Source organism: Entelurus aequoreus, linkage group LG10, assembly GCF_033978785.1.
Source record: "Entelurus aequoreus isolate RoL-2023_Sb linkage group LG10, RoL_Eaeq_v1.1, whole genome shotgun sequence".
In the NCBI taxonomy this organism is placed as follows: Eukaryota; Metazoa; Chordata; class Actinopteri; order Syngnathiformes; family Syngnathidae; genus Entelurus; species Entelurus aequoreus.
In genome coordinates, this window is record NC_084740.1 from 49,365,250 (window position 1) to 49,375,034 (window position 9,785).

The 9,785-nt window shown below is 40.2% G+C and overlaps 1 protein-coding gene and 1 long non-coding RNA gene across 2 annotated transcripts in view; one reads left to right on the top strand and one right to left on the bottom strand.

The window, feature by feature from the left end:
- smad3b (SMAD family member 3b) overlaps positions 1 to 4,981 on the bottom strand; it is a 38,141-nt gene extending 33,160 nt beyond the window's left edge. Inside the window, exon 1 of the mRNA XM_062061089.1 lies at positions 4,458 to 4,981. Within this exon, the coding sequence (XP_061917073.1) occupies positions 4,458 to 4,660 (203 nt within the window). The 5' untranslated portion in view covers positions 4,661 to 4,981. The remainder of the gene's footprint in view (positions 1 to 4,457) is intronic.
- Positions 4,253 to 5,806, top strand: LOC133658737 (uncharacterized). Its single transcript, XR_009827521.1, has 3 exons — positions 4,253 to 4,647; positions 4,739 to 4,984; positions 5,417 to 5,806. It is a non-coding gene; the product is annotated as an uncharacterized LOC133658737 (long non-coding RNA).
- Positions 5,807 to 9,785: the final 3,979 nt, after the last annotated feature.

The window sequence follows — 9,785 nt, forward strand, 5'->3', positions numbered from 1 at the left end:
GCGATCCCTCTCTGGGATTTTTGACAGAGCCTTAGGCTAAATTCTGACAAGCCCTTTCCCACCACACTAGAGGAGGAAAGTGCAAGTTGGAAGCAGAATAGAACAAATTATTCCCTCATGCATTGAGCAGACAGCTGCTACTTTGTAAACCTGCAGCCTCTCAACCATTGAAATTAAACCACAATCTAAACAGTGGCCCATGCCCCCCTGGAGCTTAAAGCGCATTCCCACCCAAAAAACTGGGCAACTATTATGATGACGTCACAAGAGGGGGACTACAAAGTTCATAGGCCATCATCCCATATGCAGAAATAAAAAAAAGTCAGTCAGATAGTGATTTTATTGATCCAGGTGACATTGCCATCAGTCTTTTAGCACCAGCATTATACTGTAGTGAACACATGTGACGTCACTGTCATTCCATCATTCCCAAAGTCCAGTCTCAACATCCTCCGAGTCACACCTCCAACATGTCTGCTACATATACATTGCAATACATTAATATAGAAAACAATGCTTAAAGGCCTACTGAAACCCACTACTACCGACCACGCAGTCTGATAGTTTATATATCAAAGATGAAATCTTAACATTGCAACACGTGCCATTACGGCCGGGTTAACTTATAAAGTGCAATTTTAAATTTCCCGGGAAATATCCAGTTGAAAACGTCTCGGTATGATGATGTTTGTGCGTGACGTCACGGAGTGAACGGAAGTATTGGGACACCATTGTGTCCCAATACAAACAGCTCTGTTTTCATCGAAAAATTCCACAGTATTCTGGACATCTGTGTTGGTGAATCTTTTGCAATTTGTTTAATGAACAATGGAGACTGCAAAGAAGAAAGCTGTAGGTGGGATCGGTGTATTAGCGGCAGGCTACAGCAACACAACCAGGAGGACTTTGAGTTGGATAGCAGACGCGCTATCCGATGCTAGCCGCCGACCGCATCGATGATCGAGTGAAGTCATTCGTCGCGCTGTCGATCGCTGGAACGCAGGTGAGCACGGGTGTTGATGAGCAGATGAGGGCTGGCGTAGGTGGAGAGCTAATGTTTTTAGCATAGCTCTGTCGAGGTCCCGTAGCTAAGTTAGCTTCAATGGCGTCGTTAGCAACAGCATTGCTAGGCTTCGCCAGGCTGGACAGCATTAACCGTGTGGTTACAGGTCCAGGGTTTAATAGTAATAATAGTATTGTTGATCTTCTGTCTATCCTTACAGTCAGGGGCTTATTTCTTCTGTTTATATATGCAGTTAAGCACGATGCTATCACGTTAGCTACGTAGCTAAAGTGCTTCGCCGATGTATTGTCGTGAAGATAAAAGTCACTGTGAATGTCCATTTTGCGTTCTCGACTCTCATTTTCAAGAGGATATAGTATCCGAGGTGGTTTAAAATACCATTCCGTGATCCACAATAGAAAAAGGAGAAAGTGTGGAATCCAATGAGCCCTTGTACCTAAGTTACGGTCAGAGCGAAAAAAGATACGTCCTGCACTGCACTCTAATCCTTCACTTTCACTTTCCTCATCCACAAATCTTTCATCCTCGCTCAAATTAATGGGGTAATCGTCGCTTTCTCGGTCCGAATCGCTCTCGCTGCTGGTGTAAACAATGTGCAAATGTGAGGAGCCTTTCAACCTGTGACGTCACACTACTTCCGGTACAGGCAAGGCTTTTTTATCAGCGACCAAAAGTTGCGAACTTTATCTTTGATGTTCTCTACTAAATCCTTTCCGCAAAAATATGGCAATATTGCGAAATTATCAAGTATGACACATAGAATGGATCTGCTATCCCCGTTTAAATAGGAACATTTCATTTCAGTAGGCCTTTAAATGTTTTCTACTCACTCACGTTTTGGATTTTTAGGTTGCAAAGTGTGACGCTCATCTAGTGCGCATCACAAATCACAAAAAAGTATACATTTGAACGTGTCAACATTATTATGCTCCAGGCAAAAAAAAAAATCTACATAAATGTTGATTTATGAAAGTAAGGCCTACATTTTCTAATTGGCTTAATGGGTTACAATTATCAATCAAATCTTGGAGAATGATTAAGAGTACAAAAGCCCTTAAATTGATATATTTGTTAAAAACATTTAAAGTGATTTAGGTAGCCCTTTGTCTTTTAAAAAATATATATATTTCTTAGTATTATTACTCTCTGTATATGCTTTTGTTTTAATTCCTTCAATCAATCAATGTTTATTTGTATAGCCCTAAATCACAAGTGTCTCAAAGGGCTGCACAAGCCACAACGACATCCGCGGTACAGAGTCCACATAGGGGCAAAGAAAAACTCACAACCCCAATGGGATATTAAATATACTTAAGCAGATATTAACAGTAAATGAACAAGCAGATTAATAATACATTTTCTACCGCTTGTCCCTCATAATTTTGACAAAATAATAGAATGATAAATGACAATATGTTACTGCAAATGTCAGCAGACTAATAGAAAACTTTGTAACTTCTTTGTTTACTTATTACTAAAATAGAAATTGATTAGGATGTTTACTGTAACGGGTGGGTCGCATGGTTATGCGCAGATTGTTCTTCCAGGGCGCAGACGGAACGACAGGAAACGGCATGCAGGTAAGAGTATGATTTATTCTCATAAATCAGGCCGGAATAAACAAAACAAGCGTGCATACAGCACTGGAAGCTAACAGGATAGCTACACAGGAAAAACTAAGGTGGAACTTAGCGCAAGAAACACAAGGAATAAACGTAACATTTGCATGGGAGCAAACAAAAGCACCAGACTGAGTGAGGCGAAAAGGCGGGACTAAATAGCTCTCTGATTAGTGCCCAGGAACAGGTGAGCATCCCGAACACTAACCAGTACCCATGACAACCGAGAAACCCAAAACATGGGTGCTGAAAGAGAACTTAAACCACACGTGAATCAAAACCTAAATAAACTTCAAACTATGATCCAGGCAACAGATCATAACAGTTCACTATCTTATTTAATGACAAAATTGTTCTTTGATTGAACTAAGAAACATATGTTTAATGTATCATAAGATTTCAGTAATGCGGACGCTGTATCGATCCATTGTGGTGAAGAAGGAGCTGAGCCGGAAGGCAAAGCTCTCAATTTACAGATCGATCTACGTTCCCATCCTCACCTATGGTCATGAGCTTTGGGTTATGACCGAAAGGACAAGATCACGGGTACAAGCGGCCGAAATGAGTTTCCTCCGCCGGGTGGCAGGGCTCTCCCTTAGAGATAGGGTGAGAAGCTCTGTCATCCGGGGGGAGCTCAAAGTAAAGCCGCTGCTCCTCCACATGGAGAGGAGCCAGATGAGGTGGTTCGGGCATCTGGTCAGGATGCCATCCGAACGCCTCCCTAGGGAGTTGTTTAGGGCACGTCCGACCGGTAGGAGGCCACGGGGAAGACCCAGGACACGGTAAATGGTAAATGTTTGTACTTGTATAGCGCTTTTCTACCCCTTTTTAAGGAGCCCAAAGCGCTTTGACAGTATTTCCACATTCACCCATTCACACACTGATGGCGGGAGCTGCCATGCAAGGCGCTAACCAGGACCCATCAGGAGCAAGGGTGAAGTGTCTTGCCCAAGGACACAACGGACGTGACTAGGATGGTAGAAGGTGGGGATTGAACCAGTAACCCTCAGATTGCTGGCACGGCCACTCTCCCAACTTCGCCACGCCGTCCCCCCGGTGGGAAGACTATGTCTCCCGGCTGGCCTGGGAACGCCTCGGGATCCCCCGGGAAGAGCTGGACGAAGTGGCTGGGGAGAGGGAAGTCTGGGCTTCCCTGCTTAGGCTGCTGCCCCCGCGACCCGACCTTGGATAAGCGAAAGAAGATGGATGGATGGGTTACAATTATCAATCAAATCTTGGAGAATGATCAAGAGTACAAAAGCCCTTAAATTTATATATTTGTTAAAAATATTTAAAGTGATTTAGGTAGCCCTTTTTATCTTTTTAAAAAAAAATGTATTTCTTAGTATTATTACTCTCTGTATTTGCTTTTGTTTTCATTCCTTGATGTTGAAAGTGCCTTGACTTGTGTGTGAATCATAAATGCATGTGCGTTGTTCAATAAATAAAAAATAAATAAATATTTTAAATTAAAAAATTAAGACATTTGAACACTTATCCATGTCAATCAATCAATCAATCAATCAAGCTGTGGTAAGTTGAATAATCACGACCGAATCAAGCAAAGATGTGAAAAGTAGGTTAAGGCATATTTTCGAAAGGACTCACAACGCACGCTATAAGCAGGTTTCGCTATTTTTTTAAGGGTTTTTTAACACAAGAACATACAACACATTGTAGAATTGTCATGTTGTGATGTTAGCAATGCTAAAGCTAACAGCTAACTACTATGCAGGCGCTCGCTGTCAACAGCAGGTTAGCTTGCTAGCTTAGCTTAGCTTAGCTTAGCTTTAGCCAGCGCTCAGGCTCCTTACCTCGGTATCGTTAAACATTCCGTGTTGACATTCTGTGTCGTGATGGCCTTTTCCAACTCCTCCAATTGTCCCGTCTTCTTCAACTTCTTCACCAGACTTTTCACAGCCTTTTCGCACCATTTCTCCTCCTGGCCGTTCTGCTCGCCCTTCTTCCAACCGAGCAGCCTCTTCACGATCGGAGGCGTGAAGGGTAATATGGACATTTTTAAATGTCGAAATTAATTAACACTAGTTTGATTTTAAGTGCAGGAAGACATTTAAAAACTGCCGTTTCCCTCCAGCGAATGTGTGAGCTAAGCCGCCTGCTTGCTCGCCCTCTCCCCAAAAAGGTGGCTGGTAGCTGAGGGGGGGCACCCTCTCTCGTCTCTGTCCGCTCAAGTCGACTGAATGTCGGTCAGAAAGCAGCAGAACACCCGCTTGTCCTCTTGCCTGCCTTTCTGCCGGCACCTCCTCCTCCTCCTCCTGCTGCTGCTCGCCGGTCAGCTGCTCCACCATCCCTCCACCTGCTGCTTAATAAACATACTATGGTAATTTCATTCTACACAGTACACACATTACAAAATGGCAGTGTTACAAGTCACAGTCTCGGATAGGGGGAAAAAGAAAAGTAAAACGAGGCAAAGGGCTGCCGCACTTGTGCATCTTTGCAGAGATAACAGGGTGGGCAATTATTTTTTTTACCAGGGGCCGCATGAGCAACCCGAGCACTGCTGGAGGGCCACACGACAATATTTCAATAACATTTTGCTGAAATTATTTTTGATATACCGTAAGATAAATAATAATAATAATTGCATTTAACCTAACTTAACTTTATACAAAAGCAGATTGCTTTTGATGGTTTTATTTTTAACACTGTCTCACACAACACTTCCTGTTATATAATACAATGCAAAAATGTCAATTTCTGTCACTTTATCCTGCATCCTCTTTAAAAGTCCAACTTTTTTCCCCGTCAGATTTGGACAACCATCTGTTGTCACACCTGCCAGCTTGTCCCATTTCAGTCCCAACATGTCCAAACACGCATTTACCTATGCAAACAAGTCATTACCTGTGGTTGTCTCTTAAATTGACTGCATGGCTGCCAGCTCCTCCGTGATTTGAAAGTCTGCAGTTATCCCACGTAAGAAGATGAGCAGCTGGGCGGTGTCACGTACATCGCAGCTCTCATCCAAAGCCAGCGAAAAACAGTCAAAGTCGGCCGTTCTGTTCTTCAGCTGAAGCTCCAAGTTTCCAGCGATGGTCTCAACCCAACACGTGACAAAGAAGTTGGGAAAGGTGGCAATAAATACTGATAAAGTTGAGGAATGCTCATCAAACACTTATTTGGAACATCCCACAGGTGAACAGGCAAATTGGGAACAGGTGGGTGCCATGATTGGGTATAAAAGTAGATTCCATGAAATGCTCAGTCGTTCACAAACAAGGATGGGGCGAGGGTCACCACTTTGTCAACAAATGCGTGAGCAAATTGTTGAACAGTTTAAGAAAAACCTTTCTCAACCAGCTATTGCAAGGAATTTAGGGATTTCACCATCTACGGTCCGTAATATCATCAAAGGGTTCAGAGAATCTGGAGAAATCACTGCACGTAAGCAGCTAAGCCCGTGACCTTCGATCCCTCAGGCTGTACTGCATCAACAAGCGACATCCGTGTGTAAAGGATATCACCACATGGGCTCAGGAACACTTCAGAAACCTACTGTCAGTAACTACAGTTGGTCGCTACATCTGTAAGTGCAAGTTAAAACTCTCCTATGCAAGGCGAAAACCGTTTATCAACAACACCCAGAAACGCAGTCGGCTTCGCTGGGCCTGAGCTCATCTAAGATGGACTGATACAAAGTGGAAAAGTGTTCTGTGGTCTGACGAGTCCACATTTCAAATTGTTTTTGGAAACTGTGGACGTCGTGTCCTGCGGACCAAAGAGGAAAAGAACCATCCGGATTGTTATGGGCGCAAAGTTGAAAAGCCAGCATCTGTGGTATGGGGGTGTATTAGTGCCCAAGACATGGGTAACTTACACATCTGTGAAGGCACCATTAATGCTAAAAGGTACATACAGGTTTTGGAGCAACATATGTTGCCATCCAAGCAACGTTACCATGGACGCCCCTGCTTATTTCAGCAAGACAATGCCAAGCCACGTGTTACATCAACGTGGCTTCATAGTAAAAGAGTGCGGGTACTAGACTGGCCTGCCTGTAGTCCAGACCTGTCTCCCATTGAAAATGTGTGGCGCATTATGAAGGCTAAAATACCACAACGGAGACCCCCGGACTGTTGAACAACTTAAGCTGTACATCAAGCAAGAATGGGAAATAATTCCACCTGAGAAGCTTCAAAAATGTGTCTCCTCAGTTCCCAAACGTTTACTGAGTGTTGTTAAAAGGAAAGGCCATGTAACACAGTGGTGAACATGCCCTTTCCCAACTACTTTGGCACGTGTTGCAGCCATAAAATTCTAAGTTAATGATTATTTGCAAAAAAAAATAAAGTTTATGAGTTTGAACATCAAATATCTTGTCTTTGTAGTGCATTCAACTGGATATGGGTTGAAAATGATTTGCAAATCATTGTATTCCATTTATATTTACATCTAACACAATTTCCCAACTCATATGGAAACGGGGTTTGTATTTTAACTGCACCTAACGGAGTAGCCACCTGTATATTTGTCATGCTCTCATGTTTGATGATAATGAAACATTCTATTCTATTCTGTTATATTCTATTCTGTTGTAATACCACTCCCTAGTGGCTCTTATGTAACATTACTGTTTGTGTTTAATTAAATACTGCTAAAAACAAACAGTCTAAAAAAGGCAAGTGTGTTAATATGTTTAAATGGGATATTAAAACTACACTACCGTTCAAAAGTTTGGGGTCACATTGAAATGTCCTTATTTTTGAAGGAAAAGCACTGTACTTTTCAATGAAGATAACTTTAAACTAGTCTTAACTTTAAGGAAATACACTCTATACATTGCTAATGTGGTAAATGACTATTCTAGCTGCAAATATTTGGTTTTTGGTGCAATATCTACATAGGTGTATAGAGGCCCATTTCCAGCAACTATCACTCCAGTGTTCTAATGGTACAATGTGTTTGCTCATTGGCTCAGAAGGTTAATTGATGATTAGAAAACCCTTGTGCAATCATGTTCACACATCTGAATACAGTTTAGCTCATTACAGAAGCTACAAAACTGACCTTCCTTTAAGCAGATTGAGTTTCTGGAGCATCACATTTGTGGGGTCAATTAAACGCTCAAAATGGCCAGAAAAAGAGAACTTTCATCTGAAACTCGACAGTCTATTCTTGTTCTTAGAAATGAAGGCTATTCCACAAAATTGTTTGGGTGACCCCAAACTTTTGAACGGTAGTGTATACCAATCATTTTATCCGGGCTAGTAAACATTTTTATTACATAAACTTAGTAACTGTTAAAAAATATAGATACATATACAATTGTGTGCTGTTAAATCACTAATAGTGATTTTGTTGTATTTTTTTCTTTGACAAATGTAAATGTGAGCAAGTTGCAAACAGCCCCTTTTAAATTTATATTCATATATCATATCATTTCTTCTAACTCGTGTTTTTTGCTGTTACACCAGTCAAGTTGGCAAACATTCATTTTGATTGATGTTGTTTTCCACACAGACAATATCTATGTTGATTTGCATACAATTGCCCATAACAGAATTAAGTAGGATGAGAGGATTTGGCCATCTTGCATATGTATGTAATGCAGCACTTGGCCACGACTCATTACCTCCTCCTCCGGGCTACGTGGCTTTGTGTTTGGTCTGCATGCACCAAAACGTGACCCTAATTGTATAAACTATAGAGCATTTTCGAAACAGTATTTATTAAGTGTCATCTTCTCACGATCGCATTCTCCAAAATTAATTGTTAACTATTTGGCGTCCTTTACTAAAGCTGAAAGAATGTTCTGAAATGTGGTAAAGGCTAGTCCATCACTCACACACAACACCACCAAAACTAATGATTGTGAAATGAGTTTCTGTGCAATCAGAAGCTCCCCTGCTGAGAGCCACTATATCCTTATGCATGAAATTGCTTGTGTTAGTACGTGCTATGAATGGTGGCTAATGCAGTGAATAATTCTCACTGCACGCAATAATGCTGTCTTCTATTAGATTGTGAAGTCGCAGCCCTGGGGCAATATGCTAGCCATGTATGGATAATTAAGCATTACTCCTGAACATTAAAACTTGTTTATTTCAGAGAGCTGCAGGCACTTATTGGCTCTTTTTTTATACTGTTTCTTCATAATGGCTTCTCATTAGTATTAGCACAACTGTAAACCTTTCTATTTCTTGTACATCATTCTATATATTACATGTTTTTTGTTTTTTTTGTGAATTCACTGTGACAATAACAAGGGTCACAGCAAAAATAAAGGCACCAGCTGGGAGTTTACCTTTTTGAGCAGGGGTCCCCAAACTACGGCCCGCGGGCCGGACCGGCCCCCCAGCATCCAAAATCCGGCCCACGGGAAGTCCCAAATAAAAAAAAAACTGTTTTAATTTTTTTTTTAAATTATTATTATTATTTTTTTTTTTTTAAATTTTATCTTTCCTTTTTAATCCATTTTATACCGCTTGTTACTCTCGGTGTCTCCTAGCCGCTCAGGCAAATCATATTGTCTAAAAATGCATTTTTCCCATGGATAACATGACAATGTTAAATGTTGATGAACATCAATGTTAATTGATGTTAAATGACAAAACGGATGAACTCGCTGGAATATAAAGACAATGTACACACTGTAAAAAAAAATTATGTAAAAAAACGGTCATCTACTGGCTGCCAAACAAAAACCATAAAATTAAAGTAAAACATTGTAAACCAAATAATGATCAAAAACCTTATAATTACAGAAATTTTCATGAAACGTTTTACGGGAAAAATATCGTAATATTACATGAATTTGAAAGTAATTTAAGAAAACAGAAAATGCTATGTATAATTAATTTGGTATTTTTCTGTAAAAAAAAATAGAAATATACATAGTTTGTCATTACTGGCATATTACTTAAAATAACAGGCGGATTGTTTATTTACAGATAATGTCTTCAATTCTACAGTTTTATAAACTGTTTAAAAAAAAACAGATAAATTACAGTAGAAATTTAGAGTAAATTAACCATAAAAATATGATTTTTTTTTTACAGTGTATATATATATATATATATATATATATATACACTGTAATGTCTGCATGCACCAAAAAATATATATGTGTGTATATATATATATATATATATATATATATATATATATATATATATATA